We start from the raw sequence: 21,621 nt of genomic DNA on the forward strand, positions 1-21,621 counted from the left end.
AATTGCGCTGCAGTAAAATGCTACTTTAAAAATCATGTGAATCTTGTCACCCAAAAAGGAGCAGGAGCTTCTTTTGGGTAACAAACATGCATAGGACAATCTATTAAAGTGAATAGGATGCCCTATGCATAACGTGAAATTGCTTGTAAATGGCTCATGCAAAATGGAAATGCTATGGGAAGTGTGAATGAGGCATAATATTAAAAATCCTGGGTACTGCTCACTTCATACACACCTCCCGCTGTTTGTTGAATAAGCAGGTGTTGTGGTGTGCGGGTTCATATTGTACCCTGTCATAGGTGAACTAAGGTTCAAGGGGGGCCTGGTTTTAGAATAGTCATGTATAGTAAGGCTTCTTACATAGAAACATAGAATGTGTCGGCAGATCAGAACCATTTGGCCCATCTAGTCTGCCCAATATATCTGAATCCTATGAATAGTTCCTGGCCCTATCTTATATGAGGTGGCTTGGCGCGCAACGTGGATGGCTGCCTGAGAGCAAAGCTCCGGACCTGAAGCGGCTCCTTCTGCACATTCTGCAGCCTCACGAGCATCGATTCTTGCCGAATATGGGCAGAATCAGTAAACCAAACTCCCAAGGCAAGATTTTGAGGAACTCCAGGACCTCAAACGGCAAGGTGATTGCCGAAATCTTCAGGACACAGGCACAACTGAAAAAGCACATTACAGGATCCAAGATGGCGAGGAGACTGTCACAAGAGATGGAGGAGGACTTTGAAACTGATTCACTGGCAGCTTCGGAGGACACAGTAAGTGAGACACCTTCTGCTGATAGACAATTGACATTTAACGATATGACTGCTATAGCCGCTGACATAAAGGGATCGTTTGCTGCTGCGATCACCGATCTTAAGGCAGACATAGTCAGTCTCAAAGAACAGATGGCAGGGGTGGAGAAGGCGGGCAGGCAAAGAGACAAGGCTATAGACAGACTAGAGGCCATCACGAGCACCCATTCAAACCATTTGATTGAAATGAATAGACATCTGGAAGATCTTGATAATCGTGGTAGAAGGAATAACATCAGGGTGAGAGGTCTTCCGGAGTCTGTAGATGGAAATAGTATTCGTTCTGCCCTAACCTCAATATTCAATAATTTATTGGAGAGACCGCAGGAATCCCCAATAGAGATGGACAGAGCCCACAGAGCCTTAAGACAGAAACCTGCCGATTCTATGCCACCCAGGGATGTGATCTGCTGCCTAACAAGTCACATGTTGAAGGAAGAAATACTCACAAAATCTAGACAAAGTGATCAAATCCTGTTTAATGAGGCACAAGTTTTATTATTTCAAGATTTGTCACCAATCACTTTGAAGAACAGGAGGGCAGTGAGACCAATTCTTGAAGCGCTGAAAGATAAAAATATTCCATATAGGTGGAAATACCCCTTCGCTGTACAAGCTACTTTCCGCGGCAAACAATTTTATCTGCGTACCCCAGAGGATCTTCCCTCTTTTTGTACCAATCTCCAGCTGGGCCCCATTGACCTCCCAGACTGGTATGCAGAATTCTTGTTGCCAGCCTCACCAAACAACCTCTTGGCTCGGGAGGGACCGTCCTCTAGTTACAGATCACCCTCCACTAAAGAAGGGAGAAAGACCAAAACCAAAAGTCCTCACATTCAGTCTTCATCGCCCCCTAAAACTCCGAGATCCAGGAACTACAAATAAGCGTTGATGTGCCTTGATCAGGAATATTGTCACCATTTGAGTTTTAACTTTGACTGTGGGACTTTTTTCTCAGGACACCTTTTGACTCTCCCCAGTAGATGGCAGTCTTGGATTTCTTTAACACATGTATCTCATTGAAGATGCTTTCCTACAGCAAATACCAGTTTTTCAGCATATTTTCTAGTCAATGATCAGAGGAAGTTTATATTTACCTATAGTTGTCTTGTTTAATAGACCCTTGGCTGATAAATTATCACAGGGAAACTGCTGCCGGATCACCTATGACTAATACCTACACAAATCTGATGGCTCACGATTTGATCCAGATTTACTAACATTGTCTATCACCAACCTCACTGCCCATGATATTGGAACTTCCCTGAGGTCCACTGATGTGACTGAAACTTGCAGATTGGCTATGGTTGGGTATTAGAACACACGCTTGTTCCTCTGGTGCATAGACACGGTCACCTGAGGGAGGGAACCCTGCTGCCTGCTAACTCCTTGTCTCCATGCACTTCCACAACCTCGGAGAGATGATCTGCGAAGTTATCATATACTCTTACATCTCTAACAAGCTTTTGTCGTTTTTCTTTTTTTTTTGTTTTTTTTCTTTCTCTCCTCTTTTTGTTGTGTTGTTTCTGATACTCAAGAGGTACACTTGCAGAGCCCCCCCTCAGAAACATATTGTGTTTGGTCAATCCGGGAGAGGTAAGCAGGATATGGACGTATCGCTATAGGAAGATCTCAGTTACCTCACCAGCAATGGCCACTTCAAGGTACTGTCTATTAATCTACAGTTGCGAGAGTAGACGTGTTAAGTCTACCCTGCCCATGTTGTAGAGACTCTGGCAGATCTACGTGCTAGACACTTTATTATGATCTTCCATCACGAGCATCACTAAAGCATAAGCTCATATGTTAATAACATGGTATATTACTGATAGTACATGACGTTCAATGACTGCCGCCTATGTTTTCCTTCCCCTTTTTTTGTGTGCCTGGGACCTCCCCTTCAAGGTTTTAATTCTGTGGTGAACACGAACTATAATTGCTTTGGTTTATATTTCTTGTTTGTTTTTTTTTTATTTTCTATTTTCCACTGCTGCAGAACTCAATTAATAGAGTTGATTCAGCTATTATATAAGGAGCCGTCTTCCCCTCGGTTCGGGACATGTATCGTGATTCATAAGATCTCGGATACTGTTGGTGACATCCACCTTCGCTCCTTCCACACTACCCGAAAGGCTGTAGTCACAGTTGATATTTATAATATCTTATCTGACTATAAAGCCTATTGTTATAGTTGACAGGGAGTTTCTCTAGTCAACAGGTCTTGACTTGTGTCTTTCTTCTTTCTTCTTTCCTATTTTCTTTACTTTACTTTTCTGTTTTCTATCTTACCCCTTCCCTCCCACCCCTATCCCCATTGTCGTACACGAAATACTCTGGTGAAAATGGCTTTCTCACACCTTGGGAAACAACCCACGGTAATCTCATTTAACGCAAACGGACTCAACATTCCCGAAAAAAGGAGGAAGTTACTAAACGAACTTAGAAAAAGTAGAGCTCAATTTGTTTTCGTGCAGGAAACTCATTTTCATGGGAACAAAATACCAAAATTAACGGACAAACATTTCCCCACGATTTACACCGCGTCAAATCCACTTGCAAAAACAAAAGGAGTCGCCATTTTAATCAGCAAGAATGCCCCCTTTAATATAGATAAGCATTACGCGGATCCTGAGGGTAGATATATCTTCCTGGCAGGGACCCTAAAAGGACGTCCGATAACTTTAGCTAACGCCTATTTCCCAAATAAGGCCCATGTGTCCTTTTGCACTAGGCTCATTGAGGATCTGAAGAGTTTTGCAGTGGGATGCATAGTGCTGGGAGGAGATTTCAATATACCACTGGACCCGCTCCAGGACTCTTCTACTGGTAAATCCAGTGTGACCTTCAAAAAGATCAAAAAAATTAGGACCTTACTAAGATCATTGACCTTAGTAGACACTTGGCGCTCGCTACACCCTACAGACAGGGATTTTACACACTTCTCCGCACCACACAACAAATACGCCAGGATTGATCTTCTTTTTATTTCTCAGAGAGATATACCAGAACTAACAGAAGCTGAGATTGGGGTAACGGCGTTATCTGATCATGCTCCTGTTTCAATAACAATTGCTACAGATAAAGTCAGTAAACCAATATTTAACTGGAGATTAAATCCCTCCCTGCTAACTGACCCCACAGTCAAAGAGAAAATCTCAGACTCCATAATAAATTATTTCAATGAAAACTCCACGGCGGACGTTTCCCCAATAATTACCTGGGAAGCCCATAAAACCGTAATAAGGGGTGAGTTTATCAAGTATGGAGCAAGGAAAAAAAGAGAGAAGGAAAAACAAATAAATGACCTTATTGCCAAAATCACACGACTAGAGACCCAACACAAACTCTCACTTGCTACATCTCTCAGGCGGGAGCTGACGGATGCTAGAAAAGAGTTGGCAAATATTCTCAACAATAAAACTAAAAGAGCCCTCTATTTCAATAGGGCGATTTACTATGAGCATGGGGATAAGGGAGGCAAATATCTTGCTAGAGCCCTCAAGGATCTCCAATCTGCCTCTACCATCTCCTGCCTGAGAGACAAACAAAATAATAAGATACACGATTCCAGGTTCATTGCAGAATCCTTCCGCTCATTTTACGAGAATTTATATAATTTGCCACAGCAAACGCGCCCTGCAGATCTTAAAGGTTCGAGATCCTCCCTCATTTACCAATATATCCAACAAAGCGGTCTCCCTAATTTACCCGAGTCGGATATTGCCAATCTTGAAAAGAACATCTCTACTGACGAGGTTCATCAAGCTATCAGTTCCATGAAAAGTGGCAGAAGCCCTGGACCTGATGGACTGACTTCCCAATACTTTAAAATGTTTGAATCTGCCTTAACTACCCCCTTAACTAAAGCTTTGAACGTCCTCGCCAAAAACGGTAAACCATCCCCTGAATTTCTAACTGCACACATAACAGTGATCCCCAAAAAGGATAAAGACCCAACTTTATGTGCCAATTACAGGCCCATCTCTCTTCTCAATCTGGATGTCAAGCTGCTGGCAAAAATTTTAGCAAATAGACTTAGACCCCTGCTACACCTCATCATTGGGCCAGAACAGGTGGGCTTTATGCCGGGCCGGGAAGCCAGAGACAACATCATAAAAACACTGAATCTGATACATGAAGCACGCAAAAACAATTTAGAAGGGCTACTTCTGTCAACAGATGCCGAAAAGGCTTTTGACAGAGTGGCCTGGGATTATCTCCAGGCCACATGTCGCCATTTAGGCCTTGGTTCCAACATGATGGGCTGGATAGGAGCACTATATGCAGACCCCATTGCCAAAGTGAAGGTTAATAACACTTTCTCCACGCCCTTACATTTGAAAAATGGAACAAGGCAAGGGTGCCCCCTATCACCAATACTCTTTATTTTGGCCTTAGAACCTCTAATAAGACATGTCAACGCAGAACCGGCAATTCATGGCTTCCGGATTGGGTCCAGAGATTATAAAGTTTCTGCATACGCAGACGACCTACTTTTCTATATTACACAACCACACATTTCGATACCAAACCTTAATTTGAAATTTCAAACATTCAGATTTTTATCTAATTTTAAAATAAATCACTCCAAATCAGAGGCCCTAGATGTATCATTGCCCACAGATCTAAAGTCACTAACCCAACGCAATTGCCCCTATAAATGGGAAACTAAGTCCCTCACTTACCTAGGCATCCAGCTCACCCCTAAAATAGAATCTCTCTTTGAAGCAAATTTTATTCCACTCTTGAGAAACATAAAGAAAGATCTACATAGCTGGAACACTAAGAATTTCTCCTGGTTCGGAAGAGCGGCCATCTTGAAAATGGTTATTCTACCAAGGTTACTTTATTTGTTTCATGCTCTCCCGATTAAAATCCCGAACGCTTTCTTCCGCAACCTTCTATCCATACAAAGACAATTTATCTGGGCCCTTAGAAAACCCAGAATCAAACTGAAATTCTTACAGCTACCTAAGATCAAAGGTGGAATAGGCCTACCCGACTTCATCAAATATCACCAAGCATCCCACATAACTAGGGTGGTTGATTGGCACTGCCATTCCCATCACAAAGATTGGGTAGATCTAGAGATAGGCTTAGCGAGGTACCCAGCCCATCAATTAATATGGACAGATCCTTCGAACTATCCAGCTGAGGTTAAGAAACATCCCCTAGTCTCTACCACCTTGTCAATTTTCAATAAAATAGCCCCAGGACACCAATTGGTTACTAACCCTGGCCCTATGACCCCAATCACCGGAAACCCAGACTTTCCCCCCGGTTTGGAGTTTAAAGCACATTTTACAAATACACAACAGACCAGCACCACGTTGAGGGTGAAAGATTGCATGACAAACTCGAGATTGCTATCCCTGCAGGAGTTCAATGAGATCAAACCTAAGGGTTACACAATTTCACATTGGAACTACATACAACTACATAATTTTATTCAGAATAACAGGCGCAGGTCCCTTTTTTCAAAACCGGCAACTGCTTTTGAGAAAATCTGCGGGGAAAAGAGACTCTGCTTTAAAACCACATCTCAAGCTTATAAATGGATCGCTCATGCCCCTGACTCAGATCTAGAGGGCTATAAGAAAATATGGGAGAGAGATTTAAACTGCTCTTTCACTGAAAAGATTTGGGAGAAAGCATGTGTATTTACGCATAGGTGTTCCCTTAGCACCAAGATTCAAGAAACTTCGTTCAAAATAATGACTCAATGGTATTTGACACCTGTGAAATTAAACACGTGGTCCCCGCAGAGCTCTGATAGGTGTTGGAGGTGCCTAAAGGAAAAAGGGACCTTTGCCCATATATGGTGGTCATGCACTAAAATCCAAACATATTGGAAACAGATCATTCACCTGATTAAAACTATAACAAACACTTCTATGCTGCTGGATGCAGCGACTTGTTTATTACATGTGAACACCCTTTCATACAAGATATACAAAAACTCTCTGGTCAGACACCTGCTGAATGCTGCTAAGGCCATTATTCCTCTTTACTGGAATTCTCAATCCATCCCTTCAATTAAGGAATGGGTAGACAAAGTTAAACTGATACTTGAAATGGAAGAAATTGTTGCTATCAAAAAAGAAAACTGCACAGCTTTTCATGAAATTTGGAGACCATGGGTAGTATTTACGCTATCCGCCGACTATACAAAGAATACTACTCATTAGTTAGTTGATTGATTTGAGGTTATACTCCACCCACTGACAAGATCTGAGCTCACTCATTTCCTTTGTGTACTCCCCCCCAATTCCCCCTCCTTACTCTCCCATCCCCCTCCTTTCTTACTCTCTCCTTTCTCCTCCTTCTCCTTTCTTTCTTTTATATTCTATCTCTCTTTACCTTGGGCTTTGGCCCCTTGGTGTGGGCCCTGGGTCTGCACCCCAAATGTCTTTATTCAGATTGCTTTGATGTACATCTAGGTTTATACAAGCTGCACTTTTATGTACATTCCTGTACCACGTTCATTAGATGTATATCATTTCACTAATGTTTATGGCGCTTTACTTGATATGTTATTTTACGGTTATTTTTGTACTTTTTCATTTGAATTCAATAAAGCACCTTATTGAAAAAAAAAAAAAAAAAAAATCTTATATGAAGGATAGCCTTATGCCTATCCCATGCATGCTTAAACTCCTTCACTGTATTTGCAGCTACCACTTCTGCAGGAAGGTTATTCCATGCATCCACTACTCTCTCAGTAAAGTAATACTTCCTCATATTACTTTTAAACCTTTGCCCCTCTAATTTAAAACGGTGTCCTCTTGTGGTAGTTTTTCTTCTTTTAAATATGCTCTCCTCCTTTACCGAGTTGATTCCCTTTATGTATTTAAAAGTTTCTATCATATCCCCTCTGTCTCTTTTTTCTTCCAAGCTATACATGTTAAGGTCCTTTAACCTTTCCTGGTAAGTTTTTTCCTGCAATCCATGTACTAGTTTAGTAGCTCTTCTCTGAACTCTCTCTAGAGTATCTATATCCTTCTGGAGATATGGCCTCCAGTACTGCGCACAATACTCCAAGTGAGGTCTCTTCTTTCACACGGTCCGCCTCCGTAGGCAGATCCGTGCTGCTCAGCGGGGGATCGATACACAGTTTCCTGCTGAGCAGGCAGGTGACAGCTCCCTCTCCGCTCTGTGTGCGGAGAGGGAGGTGTCAGAGCCCCATGCATCTCTATGGGGGAATCGGATGAGAGCGGACCGATCCCATCCAATCCCCTTGATGGATGGAAAATACCCTATTTTACCCGGATTTCACGGACAGAATCAGATGCGGATGGCAGTGGGTGCAGCGGACATGTCTCCGCTGACATCCGCTGCCCCATAGGGATGCATGGGGTATCCGATCAGATCCGCCTAAAAAACTGACAGGTGGATCTGATCGGATCGTTCGTGTGAAAGGACCCTTAGGCCCCTTTCACACATACGGTCCGTTCAGTTAATCAGTTCAGTCACGTCAAGATGTATCAGTTTTTCATCCGTTTTTTCATCAGTTTTTTCATCCATTTTTTTCATCAGTTTTTTCATCCGTTTTTTCATCTGTTTTCAATCCTTTTTTTACATCCACTACCAATGCAAAAACGAATGAAAAACGGACCGTTTGTCCGTTTACATCCATTTTTCATCCAATCCGTTTTTTTGACAGATGAAAAATAGGGCATTCATCTGGTCCAAAAAACGGACATTGACGGAAGCGGATGAAAACGGATGTTAACGGATGATCATCCGTTGTCATCCATTTTTACATAGAGATGCATTGATGTCCGTTTTTCATCCGTCAACGGATGGATGAAAAGCGGACAAATGGACCTATGTGTGAAAGGGGCCTTAGGATGGCCTTAGGATGAAAAACGGATGTAAACGGACAAACGGTTCATTTTTCATCCGTTTTTGAATTGGTAGTGGATGTAAAAAAAAAAAAAACGGATGAAAAATGGATGAAAAACGGATGGAAAACTGATACATTTTGACGTGACTGTACTGATGAACTGAACGGACCGTGTGTGAAAGGGGCCTTACAGAGATTTAAAAAAAAGGGAGAACAAGAGAGAAAAATACACCATTCAGGTACATTCACATTGTAGAGGAATAAATATGTGAATATGTGTGAGAAGAAAAAAAAAAGTCATTTGCACATAGCTGCCTGTTCAAAGAAAATTTCACCCCATCCCCACCTGGACAGTCCTCCCATAGACATGTATTGCTTTTCCCTACTGTGCTCTGGGTATTCGGTGGTGCTATCATATACATAAATATAGCATACGACAAATGCATAAAATAGCATGTCTTCTATTTTATGCATACACCTATATGCTATACTCGCTTTTATGTGAGTACTACAGTATATATGTAGTACAGCCACACAAAAGCCATTCATGTCATTCATGTAGGAGAAAAAATGCCAGAATTTTCATTGATTTGGCTTAGGCGCTCATGTGCAAGAAGCTTTAAAGCAGTAATAAATCCAAAAATGTGATATATTGTAACTTACCAATCCTTAGATGTGGTAGCTGCTTTCAAATCGCATGCCAGTGGGTGCAAAATGCACCACCTGCATTTGGGTGCCAATTTTGCTGCAATAGTCATGCAACAGAATTGCGCTGCAGTAAAATGCAACTTTAAAAATCATGTGGATCTTGTCACCCAAAAAAGAGCAGGAGCGGGAATCCTTTGTTGTCAGAATACACTGATCAGCGCCAGCGGCTGCAGCTGCTGGTCAACAAAAGTTTTCCAACATTCCCATTCAACAAAAGCCCAAGCTTCCAAAGGGGCCCAGCCCGCACCCCCTTCCCACTGGGATTCATTTCACTGCCAGCACCGGCCCCCCTACAAAACCCCTCCTTTAATGGGGGAGGTGGGGGGTTTGTGTGCACGGGTTGTGGGAGAGAGCTACCGTAATACATGTCACCAGCTCGCTCCACTTCGTTTTATTCCCTGCAGAGGCAGAGCTGGCTGCTGCAAGAATAGTTAGGTACCGTCTGATTGAGCAGCACTCGGGCATGAGGGTGTGGTCAGCTGGTCAATGGGAGAAGTGGCCCCGACTCTCGTAGGTGCATGGAGCAGAAATGAGATAGCAGCATGGAGGGTAAGTCACTGACCGAGTTGTGTGTGCAGCAACGTGCTACTGCTGTGCTGGCTGTGCTGTTGATTGGCCTCCTCAAAATGGGACACGGACACCAGACAAGCTGGCATGATGGGGTTGCATTGTGAAAATGGCTGAGGATAATTCTGGTTTGGGATGAGAGTTACATTGTGGAGAGCTCCTTCACCGTCACTATGTAACTTTCATCCCCACCCAGAATCATCCTCAGCTATTTTCACAATGGAACTCCATCCTCATCCCCACCCAGGCCAGATTCATCCATCCCTCTCCACAATGTATCTCCATCCCCACCCAGAATTATCCATCTCTTTCCACAATGTATCCCCATTCCCACCCAGCATCATCCACCCTTCCACCCCTCTCCAGGATTCTAGGTGGGGATGGGGGATACATTGTGGAAAGGGATGCGGATAATTCTGGGCAGAGATGGGGATACGTTGTGGAAAGGGATGTGGATAATTCTGTGTGGGAATGGGGGATACATTATGTAAAGGGATTGATTCTTCTTGACGGGGATGAGGGATACATTGTGGAAAGGGATGCAGATAATTCTGGGCAGGGATGGGGATATATTGTGGAAAGGGATGCAGATAATTCAATGTGAGGATGGGGGATGCATTAGGAAAGAGATGGATTATTCTGGGCGGGGACAGGGGATAAATTGTGGAAAAGGATGCCGATATTTCTGGGCGGGGATGGGGGATACATTGTGGAGAGGGATGCGGATAATTTTGGGCGGGGATGGGGGATACATTGTAGAAAGGGATAGATTATTCTGGGCGGGGATGGGGGATACATTGTAGAAAGGGATAGATTATTCTGGGTGGGGATGGGGGATACATTGTAGAAAGGGATAGATTATTCTGGGCGGGGATGGGGGATACATTGTGGAAATGGATGCGGATAATTCTGAGTGGAAATGGAGGATACATTGTGGAAAGGGATTGATTATTTTTGGCGGGGGATGTGGATAATTCTGGGTGGGGATGGGAAGGCAAGTGGGCTGGCCATGGGGAATGTTGGTTGTTAGTTCCCAGGGGGCCCAGGCCTAAAGCTCTGTAAGGGGCCCCAAAATTTCTGATGGCTGCCCTGTAGCCAGTCCCTACTGAACTGGACGAATTTCAGTCCATTTATGGCCGTCTTAGCACTACCCTCCCCCAGATTGACAATGCTGCTGTCCAAGCATGGCATCATTGCTCCTCCATCCAGAGTGGACACACCCCAAGATAGGAAGTGTATTGGTGGCTGGATCACCAGATGAAATAAAGGAAAAAAAGCCTCCAAAAAGAAAACGAATGAAACGACCACTTCTATGGATTAGCAATCTGCAATATACTGTATTACATTTTTGTTTCTAGGTTTAACACCATTTCAAAGGGTGTGTTGGTGTACTGGCTTGATATTTTTTATGCTGTATGTAATGCAGTGTGATTTCTGAGTTTGGGTGGGGTCTTTGTGTATGTGGCTGTCAAATAAGGAAGGGGGGCAAATGTGTCCAGTGTGGTATGACACTATGTCCATACATGAATCCCACAGGAACAAGCTGTGTGTTCCTGTGTGATCTTGGAGTGCAAGACACACTCCATTTGCCCTCGGCAACTGGTGTCAATCGAAAGTTGGCGAAACTCCAAATGCAGTTCGCAAATGTTTGCCCGCACCAAATTGCATGGTACAAAACAAAGGTGAATTTGTAAGACCTCTTATCGTCGGCCCCCCTACTTTTGTCCCTGTCCCCCCATGTGCCCCCCCAAATATGAAAGCTGGAGACGCCACTGGTTGCACTGTAGCTTTGGATTTGTTCACACAGTAGTAACATTCTGTTCAAGAGTTTGATACTGTAAGGCTCGGTTCACACTACTGTGATGCAATTTTGCTGCGATTTTTAATGCTGTTGTGCAACTTTAATGTGACTTGGCTGTGTTTTTGCATATTCTGTGAGGCCAAGTCATACTGTGAATCACACCGAAGTAGCACAGAAACCTTTTTAAAAAAATCACACAAGGCTGAGTTGCATTGAAGAGAATGGGCACCATTCAATGGGCAACTATTCAATATAATGTGATTTCCCTTGTCATGCGATTCTGTGCAACTCAAGTTGTATCAGAAATCACACTAGTGTAAACCAACACTAAGATTCGTCAAGGAATAACAAGGTACATTCTCACTACGTTGCATCATTCTACAACATTTCGCCTAATATGCCTCCGCAGTCTCTTCCCAGTGTACCAGTGGTAACCACATTTCTTGTAGTACTATTTATTTTATAAGCATATAAAAAAAAATTGGAAAACTGTCTGCCCATAAATTAAAGCAAGAGCGAGTATTGGTGACTAGGGTAGCAGGATGGGAAGTAATAAAGGAGTTCTATGGTCACAGGATACACTTTCATTTTCTAACATCAGCATTGTAGTAAATATACAACAATAGAGATTTCTCACAATGCAAATATAAGCTTACTTGAAAAATCTCCTTTTATGATATGAGTTCTTTATAGCAAAAAAGCTGTCAAGATATCAAATCGAAAGTAAAATGTAAAAAAGTCCATATGAAAAAGTAGTAGTGTAGTAATTAGGGATCGACTGATTATCGGCAAAGCCGATATATCGGGGGCCGATATTCACTTTCCTCGATATATCAGAATTGGCTCCTGAGGTCCCGATATTTCGGGAAAGTGCATGTATCGGAGTGATGCCTGCAGCTAGAGGCATCACCCCGGTACCGCTGTCCATATCCGACAGTCGGCTGTCTTGTAATGACAACGATGCGGCTAAGAAGTCACTCGGCTGTCATTACAAGGAGCGGGAGGGGATGTCACCCCCCTCCCGCCGCTTTCCACGTCTCGCCCGTGTCTCCCGTCCCACTGGGAGACCCGGGCAACCAGCCTGCACTGCTGCCGAAGACCCGATCAAAGCCGCATTCGGCTCTGATCGGGTCTTTATGTAAAACCCGGAAGTGATATCATGACATCACTTCCGGGTACTCGTGCCAGATTAAAAAAAATGACAGCATTCAAAACAGCCAAACTTGGCGTTTTGAATGCTTTTAAGTGCAGAGGAGGGGTTTGGGGTCGTTTAGACCCCCAGATCCCTCCACAACAGTACCTTCAAGTGCTAAAAATAAAAAAATATTTTTTTTTAAAAATGTACGAAAATATCGGTCAATATCGGCCGATACCATTATGCATTGGCCAAAATATCGGAATCGGCAACGAAAAAACGATATCGGTCCATCACTAGTAGAAATTCTTCAAAAAAATATTATTCTTTAGGGATTCCAACACCAAAATCTGTAGAAGCGCCTTCAGTGACACCCAACACCTCAGGTAACAGGGACGCTTATCAGATCCTGTTGACCCTCTATCACTACCTTTAATAGTAACCCTCAGTGGGATAATGGGGATAGATATGCCCTCCTAAGGTCCCAGACTCCTGCCGAGGATACGTGCTGATGTAGCCGCATCCACATTGACCCCGGAAGAGCGGGTGGATTGTTCCTTTCTTTTGCCGGCAATGAGATTATTTTAACAAGTCTAGTTACTAAATGCAGATTTTAAGTGCACTTTTAAACTATTTTAACTGACGTGTTGGGTGTCACTGAAGGATCTTCTACAGATTTCGGTGTTGGAATCCCTAATGGAATCACTAATGAATAACATTTTTTGGAAGAATTTCTACACTACTACTTTTTCACATGGACTTTTTACATTTTACTTTTTATTTATATCTTATCACAAATTTTTTACTATTGTTTGATCAATGATTATTGAGTCTTATTCACTTTTTGATTAACGAGCTGGTTTTTTTTTTGCTATAATGGATTTTGGACTGTGGTTAAATCACATAGTTTAGTCGCTGATGTTAGTCACATATGCTTAAAAATATCATTGACACTAGTGCAGTTTTTGAATAATTTTTTACATGAGAGTTCTGCCTGTCTGCTGGCCATCTCCTTCCACAATTAATTTCATTCCCAGCATGCTTTGCAGCTTCTCCTATGCTGTTTACTTTCAATTTCTAAGGACTATAAGTCCCATAGTACCTTGTTGCCTGCTTGCAGAGATTCTGGTACTGACTCCGTCTCCTGAAACTCCTCAGTACATCTGTGGTTCAGAAGGGCGGCTCTTTGAAATGTGTGACCCAGAAGTGCCCCCAAATAGGACATAGTGTGTATACGTGTCTCAGAATTCATGGAAGTAAATGTGTAGGGATCTTCTCAAAGCAAGTTTACAAACTCCAGGGAGTAGTCTAGAATTTACTGAAATACATTGTGGAAATGAATATAATTATTTTACAGTCTGACCATAGATGCCCTTTAAATCTTTCCTTTACAGAGAGGTATCTGCTTGCCTTTGTGTGCTTGGAAGTTCAAGACTATACCCTAGAACAGTGATGGCGAAACTTTGGACCCCAGATGTTTTGGAACTACATTTTCCAAGATGCTCAACTACACTGCAGAGTGCATGAGCGTCATGGGAAATGTAGTTCCAAAACATCTGGGGTGCTAAGGTTTGCCATCACTGGCTTAGAAGATTACTGAGTTAGTACCCAATGGTGATATGTGTGACCCAAAGCCTAGGCTTCCTCCTCCATCCACAATAACTGTCACTTCTGGGTACAGAGGACTTTGCCCTCTGCTTGGGTCTGCCAGCCAATACCCAAGCCCAACTACTGTCACATGCCTAGGGAGGAGGGACGTAACCATCATTTCAGTGCCAGCTTTGGAGTAGGAAGGCGCGGAAAACGATTATTCAAAAGGTCAATACAGAAGGGTCCTGGGGCCCTTTGCAGGGACTGTAACTGACTGCAGTTTTCAAATATTATTGGAGCTGAAAATACCTAACACATTTTTGAAAAGGAGTCTCTTTATCCTGATGTGTTAGCCCTGTGAAATGAGTCTTATGTGTTTACTGTAGAAAGTTGGCAATACGTGCTCCTGTGCATCAGAGCTAAACATTATATTGGGCCTCAAACTGCATTTCCAGCAACATGCTTATTTGTATACATATAAGAATTTTTTTTTTTTATTACCTTCTTTTTTGTATGAGGGTTACAAACTAATTAGGCCTTGCTCACACTAATGCGATTTCAGATGCAATTTGAGACGCACAGAGTCACATGACAATGAATATCACATTATTCTCTATGGTGCCTGTTTACATCAATGCAGCCCAGCGTGATGTATTTTTGAAAAAAGGTGCGGTGCTACTTTGGGACGATTGCAACATAATTTTGGCCCCATAGACTTCAATGGAAAGTGGAAGCACACCAAAAACGCATGTACATGCTTTTTTGATGCATTTTTGCAGGTTGTTAAGGCTGCTAACAACCAGCATCCAGTCTCCTTCCCCAAACATAAAATGCAGTAGTATCAAAAACGCAACCAATTCACATTACATAACTACACTGAAAATGGGCTAAAATCGCAGCTGCACTAGTATGAACCTAGCCTGAGGGATAGACAATGTTTTTCCATTTTGCAAAGCCTTGATAAATATTTATATTTACCATTTTTATATATATTTTTTCTTTTGCTTGCTTTCTCTGTTTTAACTTGTTTTTGTATAAAGCCTGACCTAGTTGGTGCTTACCAGTTGGTAAAATCAATTTTTCATCTGGATTAGAAGCATTTAGATAAACCAGTTACTGCTACATGCATATTAGAAGGTTTTATTGGTCTAGTGTTACGTATACGCTGACATCTGGATCAACCAAGCAGAGATTAACCAGGCTCAGGGATGACATGATGGTATGCCCACTCCTAATGAAAAGTGGAATGGTCTGAGCTCTGTTGATCGTGATCGTGTGTCTGTTAAATAATAAAAATATAAATAAATAAAAAAGATGAGGACTGTTCTATGGAAACAGGAGCAGTCATTTATCTGTAACTTGCCACCATCACTATTGTAGAACTGTATTGCTAATAAATCTAGATTTGTTTTTAGGCATGTTTATGTAATTATTGACAATTATTGGCTCTTTTATTTTTATTTTCTTTTTCTGTGTATGCTCCAATAATAGCTTCTGCTCCAGGGCTAGAATACTGCTATTTTAGTTCACACGATGAATATTCAAAAGCTGCAGATACTGAAGAGATAAATAGATATTGAAGTGATGGAAAGAGATCTCAGTGCAACTCATTAATCCATAGCCATCTAAGAGTGATTGGGGGGGGGGGGGGGGGGAGTAAAAGTTTTCTAATTCTGTTTGTTTGTTTTTTTTTTTTTTTTTACCATATGCTTTGTAAGGGCTTATTGCATACTACAAAATAAAAAAAAAAAAAAAAAAATATATATATATATATATATATAATGTTTTTTTTTTTTTAATTGTACGATTACTGAAAAATCAATTACATTACAAAAAAAATATAATTTGTATTTTTTAATATTTCATGTGTGTGATATCTTGTATTATGTTATGTAATGTCACAAATGTTGTGTCATGAGGTAAATAGATATTGAAGTGATGGAAAGAGATCTCAGTGCAACTCATTAATCCATAGCCATCCAAGAGTGATTGAGAAAAAAAAAAACAAAAAGGAAGAATAAGTTTTCTAATTTTGTTTGTTTGTTTTTTGTTTTTTTACCATATGCTTTGTGATACTACAAAAAAAAAACAACAAAAAAAAAAAAAAATATATATTTTATTGAGTGTGAATGCTCACATTAGATCTGAAGATCTGCAGATACTGAAGAGGTAAATAGATATTGAAGTGATGGAAAGAGATCTCAGTGCAACTCATTAATCCATAGCCATCTAAGAGTGATTGGGGAAAAAAAAGGAAGAAAAAGTTCTCTAATTCTGTTTGTTTTTTTTTGTTTTTTTTACCATATGCTATGTGACCTTTAGGACTCATTGCATACTACAAAAAAAAAAATATATATATATATATATATATATATATATATATATATATATATAGTTTTTTTTTGCATACTACAAAAAAAAAGAAAAAAATGTTTTCTTTTTTTATTATTATTTTTTTTATTGTACGATTACTGAAAAATTAATTGCATAAAAAAAAAATGTAATTTGTATTTTTTAATATTTCATGTATGTCATATTTTGTATTATGTCATGTAACGTCACAAATGTTATGTATTGTTTTTAATTATTTTATTGAGTATGAATGCTCACATTAGATCTATATATACACACATGTAAATATATCTTTTTAAATTGTAGTGGCAAACTGTATGTTGCATGTGTTCATTTATGAAAAAAAGGTCTTAATCCCACCACCATTTATGAATGTGTTTTCATTGTAGAGTGAGGCAGCGTGCTATGCACATACTGTGTTAATAAAAACCTCCTCTCACATTGTGCTCTGCATAATGCAGCTTGGGGGCTGTGTGGCAAAATGATTTTTTTTTTTCCCTCTTGTTTTATTTATTTATTTTGCCTTCCTCATCAGCAGCAACAGCAGCTATTTTCAAAGTGGGAGCCTGCACTGTATCCTGGGTTCATAGACTTGTGCAGAGGACACGTTCTGGTCTTATGCTGATGACACTGTGCTTCTTTCAGCTGCCCCCAGAGCCTGGGCTGGGAGGCAGATTGGAAAACTGTGTGTTTGCATGTGCAGCTCCACATGACTGTTTTTCTGCATAGAAGCATCATTAGGAGCAATCCCCCTTTACTGGGATCACTTAGACACTTCCAGCTGGTGGCAGGGGGATAGTGCCGTCAAGCAGCACACACTGCTTCAGCTGTCTTTTTTTTTCTCTCTCTCTCTCTCTCTCTCTCATTGTACTGATACATAACAATGACAGGGGAGGCTTCAGGTACTGGACTGGAGGTGATGGAAGAGATGTAAGCACTGGATCTGTCCATGGTTCCCCTCCTCATCCTGAGCCTGCGTACTGGCTTCCCTGCTGTATCACTCCATTTATTGGAGTCCTCACTGTGAATCTGGATAAGAAGGTGCACTAAGGTATACTAGGGTGCTTTTCATGGGATATTCTCTCTCACAATGGCTCATGCAGCATCCCAGTTGAAGAAGAACCGGGATCTGGAAATTAATGCAGAGGAGGAAGCTAAGGAGAAAAGAAGGCACAGGAAGCGCTCTAGGGATCGAAAGAAAAAGGTATCCTTTCTGCCTATGACAAGTGGAATGCTGTATGTTTATTTTACAGGTGCACTACCAAGCGTAGGCTGCTCTGAAACCCTGGACCACATTTCACTGGTACTGACTGCTGCAGTAATGGTGCAGGGGGTGTTTGTCCTCTGTACACGTCAGTCTTCTTCATGGGATATACAATTTTGTTCCCACTTCTCTGGCTAACTGCTTCAGCTTCCATGTTTATTTGTACAAATTACCCAACATGCTTTTCCAGAAAAAAAAAAAAAATGTTTACCATGATATATAATGTCTGCATACTATAATATATATATATATATATATATATATATATATATATATATATACATATATATATGTGTGTGTGTATATATATATATATATATATATGTGTGTATGTATATATATATATGTGTGTGTATGTATATATATTTATTCACATATCTTGTTTGATTTTTAGTTTTCATATCAGGTTGTGTGACCTAATTCCCTAATATTACTTTAATATTTGCGATATCCAATTTTTCCAGCACCATTATTCCATTATTCATTTAATTCAGTATTTTTTTACATCCAACATTTCGTCCGTGCCTTTTGCTTTGCTTATATCGCCTTCACAGCCAGGGACAAAGGGCAATTAAAATGCATGTTCCCATAGAGAATTAGATATATCCACTGCCCTCCAGTTTTGTAGATAAGGCCCAGAACCGTTTTCACTCTCATCAGTCGCAATTAATAAATATTGACCAAAGGCCCGAAGACTAAGCAAAGGAGCTTGCCGCTATTGTTTTTTTTTGGCCTTCTGTTTTTTTTTTTTTTTTATGATCCTTTGTGATATTCCCTAAAGGACAGATAATCCTAATTTTCTGTGAGCATTGATGCATGAGCTCTTTCAGTGACATGTAGATTTGCTGCAGTAAAGGAGAATCCTCCTTGGTATGTCACATAAAGCACCAAACTGCTTGTCAGTCTTTTGTTTACACTGTTATATCCCTCATAGGAAACAATTACCTATTGTTATCAAAGACATAATGAAGAAGCCACTATAGGTGTTGACAATGGATATTGCATACAGTGCATATACTTTTGAAGTTAACCAGCAGGCTTTGTTAGAACAGTGTGTTAAAGGCCAAATGACTGTATTGCTGTAATTGACATGATAAGGTATCACTGGTGGGTGATTGTGGTGGATCATTGTGTATTCACAGCATTCCATATGTATAATCCGGATGTTGACCACATTAAAAATGCACAGTGGGAATACCAGCAGTTTAGAGAGTACAATGGTTCCTACGATAGAAACGACTTAAACTGCGCATATATTGCTTGATTGATCTATGATTGTGTCTTGATACCCTTGGAATTCATACAGAACGCATACTGTACACGTGTTGGTCTTAGATGCAGTGACAATGAGCTTCAGCAATCACATTTTGGACAGCTCCTAGTAAAGTAATTGAGTCTCTGCCAAATCAGTGGTGTTTTTTAATTTTTCTATTATATTTTTTATATGGTAGTATACATCATGGAGGTTGCGTTTAGCAGCATTATGTAGCAGGCAGACAGTGTATATTTGTAAAATGTTTGCTGTTACACGCATATTATCCATGCTAGAGGTATCTCTGCAGTAAATGGTGATTTGGCTGTTTTAGTGGTATTCTTTAATACGCACATTGTACATACTTGGGTATATTGGAAAACAACGGAAGCACAAGCTTTTGGAGACAGAGTGGAGATCAAAACTGGCTGTTTCTATTCCCTAGGAATGTTTTCTATTACCATAAGACCACCTCCTCAATCTTGAGGGGGAGTGAGACTTGAAAGGGTATACATTGTCCTGTATATTGCCTTTGTCCTTTCAAAAGAGCTTTGATCATGTGTGTCTATGTCGGGCCTACAAACAAAGCACAATCAAAAAAGAGCTTACACTGTCTACATATATGCAAAATGGACAACGTATACATTTTCTAGATAAAATAATTTCAGCTGATGGTTTGGTTATTACTGAAGTCATGCTTATATTTTGTACGTCCTGAGTAATGTTGGACAGGAGAGCGATGATATGTAATAATGCACAGCATCCAATCGGTTTTCAGCACCCATCACTGTAGAACAGTCTGAAATGAAGGCATTAAAAATGAATTCCAGTTGGTTTGTATAGGTTCCTCTGCTCTGCGCATTGTTCTGTGCCTTGTTATATAAGCCTTTCCCTTGTTAGATGTGAAAATTTCATTTCAAGATGCATTGCTGAGGTATTGCATCCTAAGTGCTTCAACTGCGATACATTAACAAAGTGTTTGTCAAAGGATGTATTTAAACCCTGGAGTGCAAATAGATACTGTAAGAGCCCATTTCACTCACACTTAGGATAAAGTAAAATGTAGGGTGTGGTTTATTTTACAGTATACAGATCAGCACTTTCTTGTCTCGGTAGTACATTTAGTAAGGTGTTGACTTTTCTTATTCCATTCGCTAGAGGTAATTAGTCTTCTATTGTCCACCATTCTGTGCATTGACTTACTACAGATTGCATGACCATGCTTTTTCAATATATGGCTTTATGTTAACTGCTGTTACACTACCAGGCCTGCTATGGTCATATAATGCAATTTATGTGATGAAGGTAATATATTATTTGAATCGTACATTTATAGCTATTAGGCCCTCTAACATAGTTTACATTGCTTTTTAGCTTTTACATTAAAGAGCGCACCTCTTTCTACACAGTGTAGCTCCTCTAGTATCCAATCAGAAGAGGTGTTCTGTGTACTTCCTATATACCAAGAATTCACTTGCAAACTTAGGTAAAACAATATTATCTGAGCTACATGGGGTGATGGTAAAATTAAAGTAGTTGGCAAAGCAGACTGGAACAGAAGAATGGCTAATGGCTATGTTCTTGATTTGTCCCCTTATGCTGTCCTAACAGATATACATTCTAGATGTATGTTCATGTACAGTACCAGAAATGTTTAGTCTTTTGCAGGTTTTCTACAGGTGTCTTGTTTGCCCTTTAAATACGACACTATCCCTATTATATAATATTGTTATTATTAGGTTCTAGCTTGTAGATGTGCAGTTTACATTTTCTTCCCTGATGACTCTTGAAATGCTGCCAGTCTGTGTATAGGTCTGCCAAGGTATGTAACAATACATCTTTGGAGTTGCTTTCAGTCTTCCCAGGGTAATGCAATGTTGGTCATCCAAAGGGGAAAGCATATTTTAAGTAATGGAAGAAAAGGATACATGTTTTACTGATTTCATTCTGAATGACCAGTTGTTAGTATACATGTATACGGGTTAGCTGGTTGTCTCAGGGCCCTCCAGGAAATGTACATTCTATAGCATTGGTTCCCAACCAGTGCTTGTATATGCTGATAGATTCAGTTGTTACTTCTGTCATCTTCTGTTATGACAAGTGTATTATGGAGAGCCTGGAATCACCAACCAGCCTTTTGTAAAAGTAAAAGTCTTTACTGTTTCTTCAAAATCTGTAAAATAAAACCACTTTCTTCAGCTATGCAAAAACAAAAAGTCCATAGTTCTGGTATACTAAAAACAGTATTATGGCTCACAGCCAGTATACCAGTCCTACACATAGGGTGAGGTTCCCGT

At 40.6% G+C, this 21,621-nt stretch overlaps 1 protein-coding gene across 40 annotated transcripts in view; it reads left to right on the forward strand.

Moving 5' to 3' along the window:
• ANK3 (ankyrin 3) overlaps positions 1 to 21,621 on the forward strand; it is a 920,123-nt gene that overhangs the window by 465,002 nt on the left and 433,500 nt on the right. For 8 of the 40 annotated variants that reach the window (XM_082268137.1, XM_082268139.1, XM_082268151.1 and 5 more), the window contains exon 1: positions 17,455 to 18,012. The exons of 7 other annotated variants lie outside the window; for them this stretch is intronic. In XM_082268137.1, the coding sequence (XP_082124263.1) occupies positions 17,899 to 18,012 (114 nt within the window). In that variant the 5' untranslated portion in view covers positions 17,455 to 17,898. Of the gene's footprint in view, positions 1 to 17,452; positions 18,013 to 21,621 lie in introns of those variants that run through there. 25 more of the 40 variants (XM_082268125.1, XM_082268165.1, XM_082268144.1 and 22 more) reach the window with 9 other exon arrangements.

The sequence above is a fragment of the Pelophylax lessonae genome (assembly GCF_965119305.1).
Source record: "Pelophylax lessonae genome assembly, chromosome: 9".
Classification (NCBI taxonomy): Eukaryota; Metazoa; Chordata; class Amphibia; order Anura; family Ranidae; genus Pelophylax; species Pelophylax lessonae.